This window comes from Beta vulgaris, chromosome 5 (genome assembly GCF_026745355.1).
Source record: "Beta vulgaris subsp. vulgaris cultivar EL10 chromosome 5, EL10.2, whole genome shotgun sequence".
NCBI lineage: Eukaryota > Viridiplantae > Streptophyta > Magnoliopsida > Caryophyllales > Amaranthaceae > Beta > Beta vulgaris.
In genome coordinates, this window is record NC_079206.1 from 58,269,638 (window position 1) to 58,293,504 (window position 23,867).

At 36.7% G+C, this 23,867-nt stretch overlaps 2 protein-coding genes across 7 annotated transcripts; both read left to right on the forward strand.

Annotated features, from left to right (window-relative positions):
* The first annotated feature begins 5,126 nt into the window (after positions 1 to 5,126).
* LOC104894099 (protein IQ-DOMAIN 31) lies at positions 5,127 to 15,285 on the forward strand. Of its 6 annotated transcripts, none has more exons than XM_048644239.2 (10): positions 5,127 to 5,459; positions 5,604 to 5,635; positions 6,016 to 6,096; positions 6,175 to 6,281; positions 8,513 to 8,625; positions 9,636 to 9,932; positions 10,322 to 10,537; positions 12,428 to 12,505; positions 12,915 to 13,971; positions 14,939 to 15,285. In XM_048644239.2, the coding sequence occupies exons 4-10, from the start codon at positions 6,251 to 6,253 to the stop codon at positions 14,968 to 14,970; spliced, it is 1,824 nt and encodes a 607-aa protein (XP_048500196.1). In that variant the 5' UTR covers positions 5,127 to 5,459; positions 5,604 to 5,635; positions 6,016 to 6,096; positions 6,175 to 6,250; the 3' UTR covers positions 14,971 to 15,285. The 6 variants fall into 6 exon arrangements, with proteins under 6 accessions (XP_048500196.1, XP_048500198.1, XP_048500197.1 ...); XM_048644241.2 differs by having other exon boundaries at positions 10,322 to 10,522; positions 12,422 to 12,505; XM_010680265.4 differs by having other exon boundaries at positions 5,132 to 5,459; positions 10,322 to 10,522.
* Positions 15,286 to 18,485: 3,200 nt separating this feature from the next.
* On the forward strand, positions 18,486 to 21,967 carry LOC104894100 (hypothetical protein). Its single transcript, XM_010680270.4, has 6 exons — positions 18,486 to 18,638; positions 18,740 to 18,836; positions 20,026 to 20,386; positions 20,879 to 21,347; positions 21,437 to 21,492; positions 21,643 to 21,967. The coding sequence occupies exons 1-6, from the start codon at positions 18,596 to 18,598 to the stop codon at positions 21,685 to 21,687; spliced, it is 1,071 nt and encodes a 356-aa protein (XP_010678572.1). The 5' UTR covers positions 18,486 to 18,595; the 3' UTR covers positions 21,688 to 21,967.
* Positions 21,968 to 23,867: the final 1,900 nt, after the last annotated feature.

Sequence of the window (23,867 nt, forward strand, 5' to 3'; positions counted from 1 at the left end):
ATACAGCAGCCTGATCATAACTATCCAACCACACTGTATTAGCTAAAACTCTGTCAATCCTAGAAAATACCCTTGTTGTACCCTCTTGCTTATTACTCCATGTGTAGTATCTGCCAGTAGCCTTTACATCACTTAGACCACACTCATTCATACAATCCATCATAGGTCTCACTTCAGACACTCTAACAGAGCTACCTATTCTATCATCAACACTTGACAGGGCATTAAAGTCCCCCATAATCACCCATCCTCCATCAACCTTCTTTGCAATCTCCTTAATGCCTTCCCATAAAGGACTCCTACTATTAAACTCATTAAAGCCATACACAAAGGTGCAAAAGAAACCATTCCCTCCTTGTGTAGGCTTGATCTCGCAATGAATGAATTGATTACTCATATTCAATATGTTCACATGGAAAGCACCTGGACACCAACCTATAATTATCCTACCATTTTCATGGTGGGCATTAATATGGGTAAAAAACCAACCTCGGCACAAGTTAAGGTATACTTTACCCAAATTAGGTGTCTTCACCCTAGTTTCAAGGAGATTGAACAGCTTAATGTTGTGAGAAGCAATGAATGCTCTCACCTCAATCTGTTTGGCCTTGCTGTTCAACCCCCTGACATTCCATGATAGTATACTATCCATTGGGCATAGGGGCTATCAACCCCTGCCCTTTGTCCCCAATTTCCTCCACTGGTTGGACTATCACCCTGTTGTTATCATCTTCATTAGTCTGCTCCTTCACTTCATCCTCCTTGTTCACCTCAGCATCATCCAGCAAAGCATTAAAGGAATTATGCACAGGTACCTCTGGTATCTTCTCAACTGTGGCACCACCACCACCTACCATCTGAAACCATTCTTTATCAACCCTCACTTGTTTTTTGGGTACCCATTTCTTTACTGGCTCTCCTTTCCTACATTCTTCTTCACTATGGCCTAGCCCCCCACATTTTTTTACAAAGAGTAGGTCGCCACTCATACTCCACCTGTTGTTCCACCACACTTCCATGCTCATTACAGAAAAGGATAACATCAGGGAAGTCTTGCTGAAGTTTTATCTCAACCATAACCCGAGCATATTGCAATCTATCTTTCATCTTAGTTGCCTTATCCATTTGGACAACATGTCCTACAAGCCCAACAATCTTATAAAGGCTCTTCTCTCCCCAATATTTCAATGCTAGTCCAGGTAACTTGATCCAAATGGGCACCTTCTGTATACAATCCTTATCAAGGGGCATATCAGGATCCCACATACGAGTTATCAATGGTTTTTGATAAAAAAACTGAAACCCTTCAGTGGTAACCTTCAAGCAAGATTCTACTGAATCAAACCTTACAATAAATATTCCTTTCCCTACCATTGCTGTTTTTTCAATCCCTAGCTGTCCCCAAATCCGCCTAAAAAAACCATCCATCACCTTAAAAGGTGGGTTGGCTCTTAGCACATAACATACTACCGCCGATGACCAATATTCTACCTCTTCTTGAATATCGTCAGACTCAATCATAACTATCGGAGACTTAGTACTCACCTGATTGTCCTCTTGTTGCTCCACATCATCAGCCCATGACATTCTTCTAGCTGTAGAAGGATTCTTAGCTCCACTGGTTATCACACCCCTCCATTCCGAGATAATACTCTATTCTAGTAATTGCTACTCTTCCATCAATACCGGCGTTGGTACCCCTTGATTCACCTCCTCAATCGATTTTTCATTCATAATCTCCTTTTCTGGTATCGGACTTGGAATTCGAAGCTCACTAACTCCTGTTACTTCATCAACTGATTTAGTTTTTTTAACCGGCAAGGACGACGGTCTCGTGGCCTTACCCTTGCCATTCTGAGCACTCTTCTTAGCTCTCCCTCTTGCCATGGCACCAGCGATTACACACCGGAGAAGAAGAACAATATATATAGGTGCTCAGTTACTGTTCCATTGATTCCTAGAGAGAAGATGGAGTTTCTCTAGGTTTCTCTCTCTAGGCTTATATAGTGTATTTATAAGTAAATGATATTAGTGAACATAAAAGTTACCTGAATCGCAATCCAATTCCTTAATCTCCGAATAATACTCCACTCCATGATCATCCTCCGAGAATCACCTCACAATGACATCAATAATATATCAATAACCAAACTTAGACTAATCTAAACTAGAAATCATAATCACATCTAATTTTCTTAACCCTTAATTAATAACTATAACTTCAATAACACCACTAGCTACACTTGGCTCACAACAACAATAACAACTCTTACAACAACCATCACAGCATCAAGAACGCACAACCACACCATAATCAAAACACCACCTCCACCACCAACAATAACGCCAACCACAACAGTACTATAGCAACATAACAACAAAGTGATAGCAGCAACAACAAACATCAACAACCCAACACCACCACCACGACAACAGATGCACCACCTATAATAACTACTCCAAAAATTTAATACAACAACATTAACAACAGCGCATCAACGACAACAACAAACAACATCAACTTGGGATTAATTCACAAAAAAGAAATTCATAAACAAGAGGAAAACATAGTATAAATTAGTCTTTACCTCTGCTTGAAGAGCAGGGAAGACACAACAAAAGAAGGGCTCGATTCCTGCAGCGGCGGATAGCACCGACAGCAGGGGTGCGCGACACCACCGGCCACGAACAAGAGAGGAAGGAGAGGAGAACGGTGGCGCGAAGAAAGAACCACCAGCCGCGAACAACAGCAGCAGTGTGGTGGCTTGCGAGCAGCACCACACGCACAACACAATAGAGGAGAGAGAAAAACAGGATAACAACAATAACAACGTCACCGGTAGCAACGACACGAACGGAGGGAAAGGAGGACTCTGGCGAGCAACAAGAACGCCGACGAACAGAACAAGCGAATAAAGGAGATAGACACGAATAGGGTTGGGGTTTCACTGGGGTTTGGGTTTTCGGGTTTTCATCAATTGGGGTTTGGGATCTTTGGAGAGAAATGACGAGAGAAAGAAGGAAGGTGGGTTTATTTACCCCTTTAACCGACTAGAATAAATGGAAGGAAGGAAAACCAACTTTGGTTTCCTGTTTGGCCAAATATATATATATATATATATATATATATATATATATATATATATATATATATATATATATATATAATATATATATATATATATATATATATATATAAGTATTCGACTGATTTGACAAAGGTAAAAAAATAAGTGTTTCACTTTTTAAAAAACGAGGAAGTATAATATATAATGACAACACAAATTCTTGATTGTTGAGATGAGTGTACGATAAGATAATGTGAGACATGAGTAACTATTTACTTAAATAGGTCACTTATATGGAAGTGACCCCATTAAGTTTAAACTAAAAAATTCAGGGCCGTGGCAACGATTTTCGGGGCCCTGTGCAATTTTTTAAAATTGGGCCCTTTTTTTTGACTCTATATATATATACGTAGTACATACAATACTCAGTATAGATGATGGCTAAAACTAAATTTTCTGCTAGTATATTTTTTTGAAAGAACAAAATAATCTGAAGAAACAATATAATTAATTAATATTTAAAAAAAAAAGTGGAAAGAAAAGAATTGAAGTATGCGTTAAGAGGGAAAGAATGTGAAAAGGCCAAAAAAGGAGAAAAAAAAGGATTATTAGTATTATGGAAAACAGTAGTAATTATTATTATGGGGAAACATAGTAATTATTGTGGGAAGTTGTGTCTCCATGTCTAATGTGTGCTTTTTCAAAAAATTGTCAATGTGAAGAATTGAACCCCTAACTAGAGGGTTTTATTTAAAAGCACTCACCACTAAACCAAAGCAATTTTGCTTGTCATTGTTTGATGCATCATTATAATATACTATACCAGATTTTGGGGCCCCTAACTGGCGGAGGCCCTGCGCGGTCGCCCCGGTCGCGCCGCCCCTCCGCCGGCCCTGAAAAAATTACCTGTTAGGTAAAAGTAATTTAACCCTAAATGAGTTTTGCTTATATATAAGTAAAGCTGGTAAATGCGTCATGTCAGGTCAATTTTTTGTCAATTCGTGGGTAAATGACGGGTTGAACACCCTTAATCTTAACCCAACCTGTTTATTAAACGGGTCAACAACACTCCCAAATCATGCTCGTTTATTAAACGGGTCAGCAACATTCAACCCCAACCAAACCCATTTAACAAACAGAGTAACACAACCTTTTTATTAAGCGCACATATATGCATAAACTAAACAATTAATGTACCTCATTAATTTCTTAACCGTCTTATATATAGAAATATTTTACCCAAAATGAAACAAAATTGAACACCCGATGAATAAATCTTATACAGTTTTGAAAAATATTTTTAATTTTTTCAATTTTTTCAAGCCCAACTAATACACTAGTAATAATATTGATAATAGAGTGGTAGTTAAAAGAGTTATCGTGCCGAGTTCAAGATAAAATGTTCAACCAAAACACTGACCCAACTCGTTTATTAAACGGTTTGTATTGAGTCAACCCGTTTATATAAACGATCTAAAAACCTTAACAAAACCCACTAGTCTTGTGTCTAGTTCAGATTAGCTGATCGTGAAAATTCTTACTACCTCTAGGCTCTATATATAAGTGATATAAAAGGTAAAAAGTTACACTTTATTTAAAAGTGACTTATTTTAACTCAAAAGTAATTTATTTAAACTATTAAAAGTAAATTAATATTCACTTGTAAACAATATTAAATGCAAATATAATTAGGAGACCTTCATTGTCGCCATCCCTCCATACAAGGAAAAAATGTGGAAAACTTGCATTTATCGTCTTCTTAATTCCCTCTATGGGGGGGTTGTTCAACCAACCTCCGCATTTCTACGTTTCCCAAATTTGCCTGATTTTACTAGTTTTGTCTGCAATCCAGCCTGGCTCTTCATCTATACTCAAATCTCCCCAGTTTACCAACAACGCCCATAACTCATTAACTTGACTTGTGTTTTATCTTTTACATAATTGGGTGAGAATCTAAAATAGTAAAACTGTCAAAAAATAAAAACTTTATCTAAAGGGTATATATGTCATTTCAGCATTACAAAGCCAAAGAATCCCACACTCCCTTATTTCCGAAGCAACTACACTACACACAGTTGTCAGTCCCAATACAACTATTCTCTCTCTCCAAATCATAACCGTTGATTTCATCATATCATCACAACTACCCCATCTGACGGCTAAAACATGCGAGCTGATGTAGTATTACCATGAACCCATCTACACAGTGTTAATTCCTCTCACTGCCATAACTGGAATAGAAAAGAAAAAAGAAAGAAAATTGGAGGCATATTTCAGTGTTCAGTACAGAGTAGCAAGTAAAATAGCAGTGAACTTTAAGAAGAAAAAAAGAAAAAACAATTGTTGTGTTGTGTTGTGTTGTGTTGCATCACCTTTCCTTAAACTCCCAAGGTTTGCTTTCATGGTTTTTATTTTTCTCTCTCCTCTTTTTTATAGTTTTTTATAGAAACTGTAAGCATGTTTTTTTAAAAAGTTTCTTTTTTTTTTTCTGAAATTAATTCTGGGTATTTTTTTTTTTGTTGGGTGATTTGTTAGATTTTGTGGGTTGAAGTATCTGCATTTGTTTGGTAAGTTACAGATCTGAACGTGGTTAAACACTGTTAACAGTTAATTAAATGTTTTTAATTAAGGGAACTGTAGTTATGTTTGGTATTTATATTTATTTGCTTGTTTTAAGGTACTTTCTTGTATGTTGGTGTTCGTATGTTAGTAGATCTTTACTCTGGAAGTTGGTTTATTGTTGTGTTTCTATTTTTGGTTGGTGATTTGTGTGGATTTCTTGGCTGTTTTTTGATGTTTAGTTGTTTTTAAGGGATTTTTTTTGGGGGGATTATAGATGGGTATGAAAATGGGAACTTTTTAAGAAATTATCTTTGGGGAGTTTCTGTTTTGAGTTGATTAAATAGATGAATGGGACAATGGGTCACCATTGTACTTATTTCTGAAGGTTGTTGATGCATTTGGAAGCCAAATGACTGCATGTTGGATGGTGATCTGTAGTTCCACATGCATCTAGTGTGAGATTAATGTAAGGGTTTCGCCTTTTTGACACGATACGATTCAAATTTAGGATTATAAGGCTTTAATGTTTTTCATGTTTTTATAGATGTTGAATAAGAGTGCCCAAATTGATGGAGCATGTAGAAATCTGGGTAACCTAATGTCATGTATATGGATTGGCAATGGCTGGAGTGGCTCACTACCGTTTCTGGGGTGAGAGTGTGATTACTTGCTTATATGCTTGTTTAAGGCCTTGAATATCCCACTTTGTTTTAACTTTGGACTTCTATGTGCCTCCATCAATTTTAGCTTGAATTTGTAGTATACAATAGATGAGTAAAAGCCTTAGTGAGATTCCATGCTACACCACTTAGGGTGCGTTCTATAAACCTAGATTTCACTTATATGGAAATATATGAACTTAATTGAATGCATTGGAACTTCTTTAGCCCTTATTTGAACTTTGACCTTATTTGAACTAATTATCCCTAATATGTACTTCAATGAGGGACGAACTCCCAGTTGGTATACTTCAATACTGAAGGTATGTAACTTGCTTTGCTGCAAAATTTTTGTGGGGTAGAATTTTGGCGAGGACTGATTATTGTCATTCTGAACTAAAAGGATTATCTGTTTGTTAATTCCAAGCTTTTCATCTTTAGTAGAGAAAAGAGATTGAATAAGAAAGTGATAATGAACACTAAATTTACAGAGATTGTCTAGGAAAATTGGAGCATTGTAGATAAACCTTCTTGTTTTTTATTCCCATAGACAATGTAAGTAGTATAAGAGAACACATCTTCCTTTGTTTATGATGAAGGGAAGTTGAAGCTTAAGGAAGATGTTTCAATGTACTAATATCTCAAGATTGAAACTTTGCAGTGAGTCGAATTCTCAAGGGGCTATCTTTAGCAATTGAGTGATGCCATCTTGGATGGACTGATGGAGTTAAATGTCTTTGTATGACTGATTTTCCTTGCCTTGAGTTGTATGGAGACACCTTTAGATGGTAGTTGCTTTGCTAGCATGTGCAATCTTAGATTACCCTCTATTGTCTCTTTCTGGTTACTAGCATCAATGTTTGTGCTTCCAGTCTTCCGTACTGTCTCTTCTGGTGAGTTCAATGATACCATCCTGTGGTATCAATGAGGACGACTTATGGAGGACATAAATAAATTGATGGTTGGGACTTGGGTTACTCTTTTTGCTGGTCCGATTGGCAGGGGATGTTATAATCATGGTAACTTCCAGACATTTCAGGATGTGCGTTCTGATGGGAATTCTGTCATGAGAAGTAAACAGTTTTGGTGGTTGAGTTTTCTTGTTCATATTGCTCATAAAACAAACATTGATGATGAATGACAATTGGGGTGAATTATCTAGAACTTTGGTTAGATATTGCATTTTTAACGCTTAAGAGGTTGTGAAGTTTAGCATAATTGACACAAAATAAACCACTTTATTTTTACTTAAGATAGAAGTAGCTATGCCAACAACATTGCTTTAAAAGTTCTTCAAATGGGTCTTTAGGTAGTTTATATACGTGGTTATAAGCGCAAAGATAATTTTTGCTATTTTTGGTCGTGCTTGTTTCGTTTATGAATCTCTTCAGAAAGTAGCACTGCCTTGTTGGATAGTCCATCATGTGCTTAGAGCAACCTTTCAAAAGTGTTAGTAGCACAGGAAACAGATTTTCCAGGGGGTATAAGAGATCGAGTGGTTTCTTGGGCTTCTGCCGGTACTTGTGGATTCAGGGGTATAAAAAGAAGGATGCCGTTTGCAGTTCAAACTTCAAACTGCCGCGGGAAAGTTCCTATGATGACAGATCATATATGAGATATACCGAAATTACTTACTATCTCAAAATAAATAATAGCACACTAGCACTGCGAGTGACCCTTTATAGTTTATAGTTAACAAATATGAGCCATTGCTACCCACAGCGTAATTATAACATTATGATGTAGCTATACATACAGTGCTTCTGATCAGAATATAGAGTTCCTTGCACCTCCTTGAGGACATTGACATTTTCCTGGTGTTCCGTAGTGATTTGTACTGTGGAGGTATACTCATTTGGGAATTCTTTCCTCTAAAAACTTATATGTGACCTCAATGGACAGACAGCTCCTGATGTAGGATTTTAGATGCACTCTGATAATGGCATGCTTCTTCAGTTATCCTATGTGCTTTTTAATAAAATCTCTTGGTGATGCATTTAATGCTGTAGAAACCAATTTGTTCAGTGGTTTCATTCTGATTCGCTAGCTGCATTTATCAGAGAACTTAAGCTTATTGTTTTTATTTTTTTTGAGCTTGTGCGGTGTTTTTGTTACCATGTGGTCTATATCGTTTACTTTTCTCATTCCCCCTATATCGTAGACTTTTTTTTTCAATTGGCTACCTTTCTTTGCTCAATGCCTCAAGTTTTCTCTGTGCTGAAGGTTTTGTTAATTCACCCGTCCATTCGACAATGGGGAAGTCACCAGGAAAATGGATAAAGACCGTATTTTTTGGGAAAAAGACGTCCAAATCCAATTTTGCGAAGGGCAAAGAGGTACATATTCATTCCATGCACTAGAAAGGGTACTTTTACCCTTTTTCTCTCTCTTTATTATGTAAAAGAATATGCTTTGATATAACATCCAAGTATCTCTCTTGTATGCTGGAGGCCTCGAGCTAGGTACATATCGTATTGAGCTACCTATGTTTCCATAGGAGTCTTATTATGCAGATAAGTTAGATTATTTGTTCTTTTGTTACTGAATGTGATATTATATGCATGGAAATTTAAAGAAGCTAAAGGTAGTGCCTCAATTATTAGGTTGCACCCTCTTTTTTTTTAATTAGGTTGCACCCTCTTTTTTTTTCTTTTCTTTTTATCTTTTTTTTGTGGGGGGGGGGGGGGTGGGGGGGGGGGGGGGTGGAGGGGGTGTGGGAAGGATCTGGATTCCGGTGCTGAGAGCATGGTCAAGCGTGCTTAGCTTTAGAGTACTAGGATGATTGAGATTCTTGATGCTTCATCTGAGTTCATCAACGACTGTCTGGAGAAAAAAATTGCTAGAAGGCTTCAATTAGATATCTGAAATATCTTGTGGTCAATTGCAAAAAAAAAAAAAAAAAAAAAAAAGTGGTCAGGTTGTAGCTGGCATGTTATGTGATAACACTAATATAATTATGAATTCCGTATAATATAATATACTTCCTATCCTTCATAACACAGCATGCTCAACATTGATTAAAGATATGTAATATGATCAGGATGGGAGATTAGTTAGCGCAATTAGATGAACAAGATACATTATGGAGAAACTTGCCAGGATATAGTGATTTTCTCTTATGAATTTGCTTAACCATCTTCAAATGTACATAGGTTTTGCACAATACTTTTGGTGTTTCTTTTTATACTAGTTTACGATTTTTCGTTGATATTTTGGAACATTTCTAAATTGTATACTGTGGATTGCATCAATCAAGCACTAGTGGATGGTGATAGTCAAACCTAGTTGTAATGAAAGTATCTACATTTGTTTTCTTAATCTGATTTGTGCTTTTTGTTCTGCTAAGAAATCCACCAACGAGAAAGAGGTGAATGTTCGCGTGACGTCCCCTGAAATTGATAACGACGTTAATCCTCCAGAGGTATCAAATGGTGCTTTGAATGCAGTTCATGTGGATGACCACAACTTAAGGTCAGAATACAAGGAATCTTCTCTAAGCCAGCCAGATGAGGAAATACCTATATCTGGAGATCAATTAACTGATGCAAAACAAACCAAGGAAATGGACATGTTAACTGACGCTGAGAGAATAGAGCAAGAAAAGGCTATAACAAAGGCGCAGGCTGCTTTTAGGGGTTATCTGGTAACTTTCGCTGACATGATAGCATTTCATTCATGTACATTTTCCTGCTTATGATATCAGTTCTTGGATAACGCCAAAGTAGTATTAATAAAAGAAGAATTTACCTCATACTTGTTAATGACTATGATGGTTGGGTAGCATTAATTTTAATTTAATCTTTGTAAATACTGGATACTTGATCTGCACTTGTGAATTATGATATGCAACTTTCTGAATGCTTGATGTTATTGGTTCATTGAAATTTTTTACTTAAGCTTGCTTTTCCTGTCTTTGCGTCTTTGTGTGTGTGTGCATGTCTGGTCTGTTGTTATGGCCTGCTTTAAAGTTCAAACTTGCAAGCATTTATTGGTGTTTATTCACTTTTCCTGATTTGAGCTTATTATGTGAAGGCTCGTCGTGCATTCAAGGCTCTGAAAGGCATTATAAGGCTTCAGGCTCTTATTCGTGGACATTTGGTGAGGAGACAAGCCGTGTCAACCTTATATTGCATAGTAGGCATTGTCAAGCTGCAAGCGCTCGTTCGTGGGTCAAAAATTAGATGTTCTGATTCGGGTCTTGAAGTTCAGAAAATCTGTATTTCGAAACCTCCGGTAACTTTCTTGAAGGTTATATAAGATTTTTTTTTCTGGATACTTTACTTAATTCTGTTAATAGGAATCCTCTCGATGGATTTACTTTGTGGTGCCTTGTTGGCTATGCAAGTGAATTGCTTGGTAGTTCCACTATACTCCTTTTCTTGTTGATTGGCTTGACTGATGCATGGTTGTATTCAAAGGCTTTTCAAGATTCATTAATTAAACATGCTGCACACCCAAGATATGTGGGCCACTTAATAAGCCAACTGTACTTGACTACTGCTTGATTAGTCCATATTGAGCTTGAAATTTTCATGTTTGGTTTGAGCTAGAAATGTATGGTTGATGAGTTGCTCCGCAGTTCCACTATACTCCTCTTCTTGTGCTTGACAGTTTGCTACTTACGCTTGATATAAATTGCTCTAATGCTACTTTTTCTTCGGTAGCTCGCTAAGTCATTGGGCTAGTTTTTCTTCATAAGGTTTTGCAGAATTGAGCTAGAAGTAATTGAGTTTCTCTCGAATACATCCCACACTAACTGTGTTCATGGAAGGCATCCAACAAACTCTGTAATTTTGAGAATATCATAAAACATGGATAGCTAGTAAACTGCATTCCTAATGTAATTATGCTATCAGATTTCATCTAAGATAATTATCAAATTGTTTGGTACAAAAGTTTAAAGCTAGCAAGTACTCCTGCTGTCATAGATAATAGTTTAAAGTAGAATGTAACTTCGAGTTAGGACTTTATTGGTATGTAAATAAAATGTCCGGAGCTACGACTTAGGAATTAGAACTCATCAGATCCAATGGGTTTTTCCAAATGAGGTCTTACATTTGAATCCCCAAATTTCTTATTAAACCTTAAACCTTTAAGTTCCTCCTCAATTTGGAAACCCTTGTGTAATAATGTAAGCGTAAGTATGAAAAATATAGTTGCTGAGAAAGAAGGGAGGCCTAGAATCTTGAAGCTTTGCAGAATTGTCGCCTTTGCATATGGCTAGGGTGTGTTCCACTTGAAAAGATAGCTGCTGGACTCTTGCAACAATTGCTTTGGATTTTTTTCTTAATGTGGGTATCCCATTTTACTTTATCCACCGCGCACTTGTTTGAATCATTATCAAGCCTCTTAGAGCAATTTATGACAAATAGTGTTCTCCATCATTAGCTTTTTTCACCTAGTCAAAATGCTATCACATGCTGGGTGAAGAGTTTTTCTTGGATCCCAAATGCAAATTCTCCAAAATGCTATAGAAACAACATTTGTATTGCATTTTGGGACCACTCTGGAAAAAATGTTCTTCCGTGTTTTATGGAATTGCTAAGCGCGAGTTTGTCAAATACAATTTACAAAATCGTGATTGCTAACTGCTACCTTAATTTGCTAATGTAATTCTGTTTTTGGAAACTGACTAATTGCCAAAAAGGCTTATATTAGTAATTTAAATGACCTTCTAGTATAATTTTATTATTGAAATTGGGTGATTGCGAAATTGGCTTAGATTTAGTGGGTGAATTGACCTTATCCATCGAATATGTGAGTTAGTCACATGAGTATATCATAGCATAATTGGTTAGAAAACGATGTAGAGAAATTATTTCCATTTCCCAATAGCAAATCAGAACATGAATGTGTAGGAGTAAGTTGATAAGTTGTGAATGAGAATTTTGCATGCTTGAATCCTTTTCACGGCACTCTACCAATTCATAAAAATCGTACCTCTTGTGAGATGATCATTTCGAACTAAATACTGGTAGAAATATATGATTGGCAACAAATAAAATCTGGTTGACATTGACCACATCAATTGATTAGCTCCCACGAAAGCCAAGATCTTTTTCTTCTAAGCTTTGGTGCTATTGAAAGTTATTGTTGCTCTTTGCTGTTACTTTCCTACTAATACTGCTAAAGTTTCAGGATGGCAAAATTGGGGTTTTTGGAGATGGTGTGTCTGCTGGCGTAACAAGCTTGTCAGTGAATGCGTTTACAAGAAAAGTAAGCTTGGACATATTCCTACCATAACAGTGTATGAAAATTATATCATGAGAACTTTGTGAAGATATATTAGTACCTTGCTAATAGTTGGATGTGTTAATAGTGAAACGGGTAAATTACAGTTTGAAACTGGAAATCTTGTCCAGCCCCCTTCCCCTCCCCAAATCATTATTTCCTCTGCGGCTTTGAAATTAACCAAAGGCATGCACATCTGCCCAGTTATGCTCTACATTACTGAATTTTGGTGTACGGACCAAGTAAACTTTATTGGTTAAGCATTGTATCGTTTCTATAAAGTCTCAATACTTTCGTTGGCCTGGTGATGTGTAAATTTTACAATAGTGGGGGATATCATATTAAGTGCTTTCTTGTGTTTCTTACTCTTGCCAACTTGTTTTTATTGATACAGCTTCTAGCTCCATCACCTGCAGTGATGCCTCTGCGAGTCCAATATGATGTGACAGATCCAAATTCAGTCCAGAAATGGTTGGAGAGATGGTCAATATCCTGCCCCTGGAAACCAGTTTCCCCACCAAAAAAAGTTACTAACTCAAGAGTCCAGAAAAAGCAGGTGAACTCACCAGCCATTGATGGGGAAACAGGCAGGCCAAAACGCAGCGTGCGTAAAGTTCCTTCCCTTTTTGATAACGTGTCAGCGCAGTCCACATCTGAAGTAGAGAAACCACGACGCAATCCAAAGAAAGTTGTGAGCCATCCAGCAGATTCTGCACAAGAAAATCCACAGCATGAGCTTGAGAAGGTTAAGCGTAGTCTAAGAAAGGTACACACCCCTGTAACTGAAAGCTCTGGCCAGCCTCAGACTGAGGTAATTGAGAAGTCAACTCACGGCCAAGAAAAAGCAACAGTATCCAATGTTCAGGAAGTTTCAGCTCCAAATGAGGTCAACCTTGTTGAGAATACAAAGGTAGAAACAAGCATAACTGTCAAGGAAGAGACGATTATATTTTCTAATCCAATTGAAGAAGAGACAACTAAGGAGCCTTTAGAAACAAAAAAATCTGTTGAGTTCTCTGACGATGATGGAACCATGGTCAAAACAGAGTCTTTTGAGAATGACGAGAAGGACGAAAATACTCCTGTGGCAAATGGTGCTTTAGAATCTAAAGAAGATGCTATGTTAAACGAGAGTCAAAAATCCAGTAGAAGGGCTTCTTTTCCAGCCAAGCAGGAACTTATGGAGGATGGCTTGCAGAACACCCCGAAGCTTCCAAGCTATATGCAAGCAACTCAGTCTGCCAAGGCAAAGCTGAGAGCACAAGGATCCCCTAAAATTAGCCAAGATGAGGCTGAGAAAAACAATCAGACCCGACGTCATTCACTTCCATCTGCACCAAATGGAAAAGTCAATTCAGCATCACCAAGGATACAGAAACCACTCCAAGGTAGTGGTGGAAAAGGAGGAAACAAAAGTGATAAATCTTTGCTGTCTTCTAGAGATGGGAGTGGTAAGCCTTTTAAATTATCTATATGTATATCCATGTTGGTTATATTTATGTTTTATTGCTTGTGTTTTTCCAATAAAGTGAGATTGTCCCGAAAACATTGGCAATTGACCTGGAAAGCCTGGTTACGTTGTTACTTTCATTCTAATCCGTAGTCTCGAATAACATAGGTCAATATAGGGATAAGGGATTATATACTTCAATGGCTTATTTGGCATAAGATACTAAATCAAGGGAACTGTACTGGAGCTTGAGTTTGAATTTACTAGTAACATGTACCACAATGAACTGTTTATAATTGTGTATACTCTGGTCTCTGGTATTGCATCCAATGTTGGAGCAAATATTTCAAGGGTCCTTGCTTCTTCATAACCACACGTACTGACGTACCCGCCTTTTTTAATGGTAGATGAAAACATAGGAATAAAGTTCAGTACTTTCCACCGTATGTTAGCACTCTGTGTAATACTGTGACCATTTAGAACACATTCATTGCTTTGTTTCTAATCTTGATTAATGATATTTAGTTTGCTTTGTCTCTATGTCTTACATTGCTTGCATGAATGAGCAGATGATCTTATTTCTTTCTAGAGTTCCTTGTGGGTTTTGTTTTGGCTAATGTGGCATCAACGCAAAAAAGTTAAAATCTGCACAAGCCTAATGTCACGTTTGTCATGATAATATAATTGTCCTGGCGTTGCTAAGCATCTGGAGAATATGTTCCAGGACTAAACGTCAAAGTACCTGTGTTTCATGGTGATTTTAGCCATTAATCATCTGCATTTTAGTTCCTAGAAGCATCTGCATGTTGTGAGTTATCTGTCCCACATTAGAAAAATGGAGAGATAATTGCCAAATCAAAGCTTGGGGTTGCGATGGAACCTCAGCTTCTGCTTATGTGGTCCAACTCTCCTTGTCGTGACTTATGAGTAACTTAATCCCATTTTCATCTGTCCTTTACCTTTTTCAGGGAAGGGTTCTCAAGCACAATGGCGAAGGTGATGGCACTGCTTACATAACTCAGGTTTCAAGTATGATGGCGAAGGTTAAATTTTCTTTGCAGTTTGTGTGGTGGCCCTTAATTACAGTGTTATTTAGGTAAAAGAACTTGCTATAACTTGCTGAAAATGTGGTGTTGATATCTTAGTGGCTTTCTTATGTAAGTTGGGTGCCTCTGAATGAATGTAAATTGCAGGCTTCACTGTTTTCATACTGCCTAAAAGTTTCGCTGTTGGACTATGTTGTCTTATTGTGGAATATGTGATATTGAGGTTATGTATAGTTCATACTCTATAAAGAGTTCTCATTATTCTTCCATGTCTGTTTTTCTAGTTTGTTCATCCTGATTTTAGTTGATGTTTGAGATGAACCAAAGCCAGTAAGCCTTTAATAGACCTGTGAAGCAGCATGAACCAGATTACCTCAACAGTAAGTTGTGCGCCTTCATCTACAGTAGTTGTAACATTGATAACTTGTAGGTAAATATTTATATATAATCATAATCATTATTATTAAAAAAGCAACTGTTTAGTAAATATTTGATGTATCAAAGGAGATACTTCAATGATTTACTTTGTAGGGAGGAATTGGATAAAAATTAAAGATGACAAAAGATAATTCATTGAGTCTATTGAAGGACATCTCATTGGAAAGATGTAAAGTTTGTTACAAGGTTTTGAACCTTTTATCACAACTACTTCTTTTGGACTAAAAAGAATGCAACAATTGAATATTTTATACCTCATAAATAATACCCAATTGTTGTTTTGGTTACGGAGGAAGTATAAGTATAACCCTTTGCTTTTTAGTGTTATCTCTAATTTAACGTTCCACAATAAAAAATCATAGCTATTTCATACATCTTATAAAGAACGAGGAATATGGTCATCGCACCTTCATGGCTTAACTTATGGCCGGTTTGATAGTTGTTAATAAATTGTGGTAATGGAAATGAATTTTGAGTGTAATTTTTTAGGAAAGCACCTTTAAAATCTCCATGAAGAGATATTTTTTCTCCATGGGCAAGCAATCTCAACCCTAAACTTGTGTTTTTGTCACCAAGTGGAAGCAATTTTCATTACTACTCATTACCACCTACAAGGTGGTATTGGATGAGAATGAAAATTCAAGAAAGAAAGTGAACATTTTAGGATAAATCAGCATTACTATAGGAATGGACAATGATAGCCTTCACAAATTTACACACAAATTCATTCCCATTCATCATTTATAACTAATTACCAAACGAGCCGTCAAGGACTCACGTGTCAACATCAAAAACTTATCCATTTATCCAAGTCTAATACTTCTATCTTCAACAACATAACTTTGAGTAACTAAAATCTAAGGATTCAAACATAATTGCCATAATCACTAATCATGATTTTACAACAATGCAGGGCATCAAATGAGCTAAAAACTAGGAGTGAAAACTCCAATTTTAGTGAACGCAATTCACAAGTGAGAACAATTTTGCATCCAACTCAAGCATGAGTGCATGACCTTCATTGGAATAAAAACAATAACACAAAATTAATAATAATAAAAAAATCAAATAAATGTAGATCGAATACAAGAGCATTTACTTTGATGACTTTTGGTATTAGGTTAATGGACTCTCTTTTCTCTCCAACTCATCTTGCTTCAACAATTATAGCCTATAGTGAGCTAGTGAGGCATAGATCGACGTCAAATTTACTTCATGTAAATTAAGCTATTTGTATTTATTGCTTTGATTTGAATAGAAGAGACTATTCCTGTAATAAAAACAGAAAGAGAAGAGACAATGGAGTGAAAGAAGAAAAAACATACTAAAAAAGTGGAATATTGAAATCCTTGAGATAGCATCATTCATGCTCTAAGGCCTTAAGTAAATCCAATATTAATGAAAGAAGTGTAGCTAACAAGACAAAGACAAAGTAGAATTCGGCTACAAAAGAGAGATTTTATTAAAAAACAATTATTCTAAAAAGCATTACTCTTTTTTGAGGGGTAAAAACATTACTTATTGATGCCTTTGTTATGGCAAAAACAGATGTATCCACCTATGTTCATAATATTGCACAATTTCATGAGATAAAGGTCCAAGACGTACAATCCTTAAGTTTTTTTTTTTGAGAGGAAATGCAAGATATCATAGTTCAAGGGACAAAGAGTCCATCAAAACATAAGGAGCCACTTCCTGAGGATGGTGGTTCTCCCAAATCTGTTCATCCCAAAAAGGATGGGCTTTGCTAGATGGTGAGCTACAGAGTTCCCATCTCGCTTAACATGGGATCATACAATAGACTTGAAACATACACAAAATGATAAAATATTATGAAGAATGATATCAAACCCCGCAAGAAAGATCGAATGCTTAGATAAGCGATTAATCACGGATTGAGAAATTGTTAAGTTAATTTATGTAACTACTGCGAGTTTGGGGTGAGCAGAAATTCCGAGTACCCAGACCCAGACCCGGTATGGACCTGCCGGGTCCGGACCCGGACCCGATCCAACGGGGTCCGAGTCCAAAAAAAGGGACCCAGTTGCTTCCAATTCCAATTCTGGGTAGAATTTTGTCGGACCCGGTACCTGGTGGGTATCCGGTTAGACCAGTTCTGTATCTGGGTACCCGATGGGAGCGGGTCTGGATCTGGGTACCCGGTGGGAGCGGGTCTGGATCTGGGTACCCGGTACTTAGAATTGGTTTTTTGTAATATCTAAACAGTGAGGTGCTTGTAAATTGTAATAGGATAATTGTTGCTAAATACAAAGTTAGTACTTAGTAGCCTTTAGGCCCATTTATTTTTTTTTAAAAAATTTGTAGCTCAATTGACACATCTTAATATGTTGTTAAACTTACAACTGGGTACCCAGTTCTGGACCTGGTACCCAGCGGTTCCGGGTATGGGTCCAAAAATTTAGGACCCGGTTAGACCAATTCCAATTCCAATTCCAATTTCAGATTTCTAATACCCACTAGATCCGGATCTGGGTCCAGGTCTATGAAATTCTAACGGATACCCGGTTGCGTTTACCCCTACTGCGATTCTGCGACTAGAGTAACAATTTTTCAGATAAAGTATATTAAAAAAATTTCAGATGTATTTCGAATCAAAAATTCCAAAATAAACTTCAATTCCTGGTTATTTCCCCCAACAAATCTCATACTTTCTGCATTAAATTCCTACATTTAGTTTTATTTTTTCAAAAACATTTTTGACAGGAACTGCTAAATTTTTATCAGTAGTTTTGTTATCGTTAAACTTCTCCTTATTTGAGGATTATTTTAAATTTGAAATTCAAAATCTTAAAAGAAAAAGTATACAAAGGGAGCGTCACAAAAAAAAAAAAAAATAGAGGGTCCCGCGAATCCAACCGTTTAATATAACATCATCAACCTCTTCAATGTTCCCCCTGATTCTATCCAATCATCACACAACACGTCAACAAAAACCACAATAATCTTTTTGATTTACACCGTTTCAGATTTAAAAATTTAAATTAATAATAAAAAAACCTCCGAAATTTTCCCGCCGAAATGAGTAAATAAAGTGAGGAGGTTTCTCTTCTTCACTCTTAACATTACATTCATTCTCTCTCTACAACTTCTCTCTCTAAAAAAAAAAGAACATTAGTAAAAATGGAGGAACCCTTGAAAAATCAACAATCATCTTCATCTTTTGGTAAGTTTACTTTCTTACTTTCTCTCTCTTCAATCAATTTTCTAGGGTTTAACTTCTTACGATTATTTTTTGGGAATTTCGTATTTTGAAAATTGGAAAAGGTAAATCGAAGCTTAGGTATCCACTGCGATCTGCTTCGAAAGTGAAGGATGAAACTAATAAATCACCTGAAATTGCAAGTAATTCGTCCTCTAAAAGGTACTTTTCTATTTAATTTCATGTCCGTGTAACGTTTTTGTTTTTAATGTATGAAATTGTCATGTGATCACGTATTTAATTATATACGACTTTCTCCGTCTCTCTTTGTTTGGCACATTGTTGTTTGTTACATTTTTTTTGGGACTTGTATTGAGTCGGGCCGTTTGGTAGTTGATCATAAATGATGGTAATGTGAATGAATTTGTGTCTAAATTTGTGAAAAATATCATTGTCCATTACCATGGTAATGCTAATTCATCCTAAAATGTCCACTTTCCTTCTTGAATTTTCATTCCCATCCAATACCACCTTGTAAGGTGGTAATGAAAATTGCTTCCCCTTGGAGACAAAAACACAAGTTTAGGGGTCAGATTGCTTGTCCATGAGAAAAAATGCCTCTCCTTCCCTAATAAAATTACTCTTAAAATTCATTCCCATTACCGCAATTTATTAACGACTACCAAACGGACCGTGAGTGTGTAGGTAGTTTTGTTTTGATTTTGCATGTGGGGTAGGGGTAGAAGAAAAGTAGAAAGAATGTGGGGGTTATGTTACTTAGAAGGAAATTTGGGGCAATTCAAAATCCGAAATGTAGTACTCTTTTAGGGAGTACGTTTATGTTATGTCTTTTGTTCTTTTATCATATTACGATCGTGTTGATGTTTCTCTAGATGTGTTTTGGGCACATTTCGGAGTTAGACTATGTTTTTTTTGACTGAATTAATAGAAATTTAGTTTTGTTCAGTTCAGGCAAATTTAGTTCAATTTAGTGAGTTTCCACTCACCGTTTTAATTAAGTTCAGTTCAGACTAATTAAGTTCATTTTAGTTCAGTCCATTTAAGTTCAAAAGAACAAAGCCTTAAAGTGGATGTTTTCTTCAATAGTGGTTATGTTGTTGAGGCCTTAGATTTGTCATTGTGGTATCTTAGATAGCTCAACCAGTTCTTGTCCTTGTACTTATCTTTTTTGGGTGAAGTTATAAGGATATTCTTTGGGTATTTCCAAGCTTTAAGTTGTAGAATGGTTCTAATCCTCTAATTGATGTGAAAATGTTAATGTATTTAAACCCCATGGATTCTGCTTGAGTTTTGCACTTCAATTGCATTTCATAAAGGAAATGCACCACAGTTTTGTTCTGATGATGTTGGGTTCTTTTGTTGTATCTCGTAATTTTGTTATTGTTTTTAGAGGGAGGACTTCCAACATGAGTAAAAGTGTGAGTGTTCTTGAGCTCTCGGGCAAAGACAAGGAGAAAGCTGCCAAGCCACCAAGGAGGCTGTCAATTCCTTCAAAATCAACTGTGACCCCTCGGCAGAAATCTGCTAGCAACATCACTCCGATTTCAGAAACTCGGTCGAAGAGATTGGCTTATGCACAGGAAAGATGTGAGACGCCACAATCTGATGTTTCTAGGTCATCGACACGTAGGAAGTTCAACATCCTGTCATCAGCATCATATTGGCTATCACAAATTAAGCTCTCAGAGTCTGCTAACAAACACTCGATTTCTCTTGCCTTTTTCAAGCTAGCCCTTGAAGCAGGATCCGAGGTAGTACATCTTAGCTTTTCATATTGTGGTGTATTGTGTAGGAAATGCTATTGTCGCCACCCTGGGTGTTGGCAATGAACTTAAAAGTTTCATTCACAATTGGTTCTAGTGCCGTTCTACTTTAGATTAAGTTCCAGGTTTAAAACTCGGACATGACATGATGCATGAAATGGTTCTGGATTTTTAGAAGGTAGTGCACCTTGGTGAGGCTTCTGTAGTTGCTTGACTGATGTATGAATTGTTAGATGCGAAGTCAGCCCTGAAGTCGTATTAGACATTATATTGCTCTTAGATTCTAGAACAATGAACACCATTTTCAGCCTTACAGTTTGGCTACTTTTGCAATCTGATGCACTTATGCTTAATATTTGTCTGCTGCTTATGTTTCTTTTCAATTGAACAAAATTAAACATATTATTGCCATGTAAAAGACAGAACCACAGATTTTTGGTGATTCGATGACATTTTCCTGATTTTTATGTCCTTGTTCAGCCAATGCAGCGACTGCGTGAGGAGCTAAAATCCTATGTGCTGAGGCACAACCTTGGTGAACTTGGAGAGAATGTCAAAAGCTTATTTGACAGCTATGAAATCTCAGAAACTGTAGAACAATTGCAAGAATCTGTAAACTGCTCTAATGTTCCTGATGATGCAACTAATCTCTCGGGTGAGGATGTCCAGAGCACCTCATCTACAGCAGCAACCAAAAAGTTCAAAGCGAAACCTCTAAATACTGACACTCAAGCTTCTTCAGCAAAAGCTTCTTCCAAGGAAAATCTGCAAAGGCTTAATACAGTGGCTAAGATGCGCTCATCTGTTAACCGTGATCCTGTTAAACCGAGACCAGTAACAGAAACTACGGCCAACAACATCAAGAAGAAAGTTCAAAAGACAGGAAAGCAAGAGTCAAATAATAGTGAGAAGATCAAGAAGCAGGATGAGAAACCAGTCTCCGAACAAGGTACTTGGCATCACTTTTAATATGGTTTGATATTGTGCTCAATGAATATACAGGCAGATTGACTTGATGGTTGTTTGCTTGCACTCCAGTCACAGCCAAACCACAGGACATGGAGAAAACACTGGAGGGAAACAAAGAAAACATGGTAACAAAAATTTCTGCCTTAAACATTTCCTTAACTAATGAAAGTAGATCACCCAAAGCTAGTAGTATGTAGTATGCTTGTTACGCATTCCCTTTTCTCTTGCACTAGGCATAGAAAATGCTGTTCTGAATATTTTCGTTAATTCTGCAGGATGCTCCTCTTATGGCAGAGGTATTTGTCACAGAAGACAAGTAAAGCATATTGATCAGCACCAAGAATGCTGGCTACTGGCTATCTAAGATGTCTTTGATATAGTTAGTATAGGTTTGTCTTCATTGTTTTTTTAGTGGAGAGCTTTCCTAGTTTCTGTTTGTAGAAAAGATCAAATATCAGTTTGCAGTACAAGATACAACCCCCCCCCCCCTCCCCTTTTGCCTTTTTCTTTTAGGTGAGCGTGAATCTTTGCAAATTTGTGTGTCTCATATCGTACAGTGCTATGTTAATACTTAATATTAGGATTGCAATTTATCGTTGATGTTGGCTTCCTTTTCCCCTCTCTCAATATCAGTTAATATGATGAATGTGCAATGCAATCCCCACTTCCATTAAATATCCTTTGCGCTAGACCTCAGTCCTCACTGTAGGCCAAACATCGCAGCCAGAATTCAACATGAGTTTATAATAGCCCACCTCTCCAAACCCCTCACCTTGTTCCCATGAAATTTGAGCCTCCGCCACCAGGTTGAGTGATGAGCTGGAAGAGCTACCACTATTTTGAGTAGTCATTGGAGAAGTGTAGAAGGTGAGATGTTATATACTCGCTCTCTTTCAAATTATAAGACATTTTAGCTAAAAAAATTTATTTCAAAATATAAGGCGTTTTACATTACCAATGTAAAATTAAATATATACTATCAAGATAAAATTATAGGTTATTTTCTATTATCAATACAATATTTAATGTCAATTCTTATTACCTATGCAAATCTAACTAAAACTAACTAAATTCTTAATATACATAAAAGTGGTTTACATGCCTTATAATTTGAAACGGAGGGAGTAGCACCTAATCATGTCTTTGTCTTTGAAGTTGCCGCACTTTAACTTTCACACTTGTAACATGTATATCTCGTTATTAATATACCTAATCATCTATATGTACGGATAATTAAAAGTTAATTATTTAGAAATCTCATCGATGTAAATCTAAAAACATCTAGAGTAAACAATTTTGGTTAAAAATTTGTTATGAATAGTACAAAAATTAAAGTGTTAAAACAATGTAATATATAGGATTTGGTGAGAACTGTAAGAATAGTGACTTGAATGGTGCCTTGAAGGTGGTTGGTAGAATGCGTGAAGCAGGAATGACATAAGGCTGACTTTGAATGCACATATCTCTCAATGTATAATTGGTTTTGATGTGATTCAAATTGGAGGTGATAGCTTGTTCCAAGAGCTTTCCAACGATAGGTCATATGCCCAATTCCGCTGAGAAACGAGAAAGTTATGACAGTTTTACGAAGAACTGACGAAACTGTTTTCGTCCTGCGCTCCGCCCGGGCAGGTCGGGCGGATCTCGCCCGGTCGGGCGCGCAAGCACGTTTGGGAGATTGGGGACCGCTCGGTCGGGCGGATTTCGCCCGGGTCGGCGATTGATGCGAGAAACGCGTTTTGAGCCGTTTAGTATAAATAGGTTATTTTAACCTATGTTTTACACTACAAAAAAACTCTCTGTCCTCTCTGTAATCTGGTTTTTCTCACATAATAAAATATTCTCTCCCTCTCTGCCGTGGATGTAGCCAAATTGGTGAACCACGTAAATCTGTTGTCTGATTTTAATTGGTTTTTGCATTCATAATTTGTTTCTCTCTCACGTCCGTTATAACAAGAACCACATTTGAATGATAACATGAGATAAGATTGGTAAATTTATCCAAAATTGTGTAATGAAATACTTATCTTGGTTCATTTAATAACTTCATATAGAGAACGATTATGTAAATATTGTGATCTTGAAATAAAGAGTAACTAGTTATTAGGCTCGGACTATGCTCCGTGTAAGAAAAAATTTCATTTTTTTAATATAATACTAACACTAAATACAACTTAGTCGAGTGGTTAAGACTTTAGTATATGTACTTGAGGTTTCGGGATCAAACCCCTATATTATGCAATTTCTAATTTTTTTTATTGTACATGGATTACATGAACTAAAACTCCCTCGGAAGAGCGCCACGTGCCACAGTTTCTTGTTTATGCACACCTTTTAATATATGTGTGTAGATTGAAAATAGATTTCAACAACCAAAAGGAGCTCGAAAGTCAAATATTCTAAGCCAATTTAAGAAATATTCTTCATCCACAACAATTGACTTTTTATTACTGAATGATACTCTTATAAAATATGTTAAGCCAATTTGTTGTACACTGAT

Coding starts and splice junctions, on each gene's coding strand:
- LOC104894099 (XM_048644239.2), top strand. CDS start 6,251: ATGGCTGGAGTGGCTCACTACCGTTTCTGGG. Junction 8,626..9,635: donor ATTTTGCGAAGGGCAAAGAG/GTACATATTCAT, acceptor TGTTCTGCTAAG/AAATCCACCAACGAGAAAGA. Junction 9,933..10,321: donor CTGCTTTTAGGGGTTATCTG/GTAACTTTCGCT, acceptor TATTATGTGAAG/GCTCGTCGTGCATTCAAGGC.
- LOC104894100 (XM_010680270.4), top strand. CDS start 18,596: ATGGAGGAACCCTTGAAAAATCAACAATCATCTTCATCTTTTG. Junction 18,837..20,025: donor AGTAATTCGTCCTCTAAAAG/GTACTTTTCTAT, acceptor TATTGTTTTTAG/AGGGAGGACTTCCAACATGA. Junction 20,387..20,878: donor CCCTTGAAGCAGGATCCGAG/GTAGTACATCTT, acceptor GTCCTTGTTCAG/CCAATGCAGCGACTGCGTGA.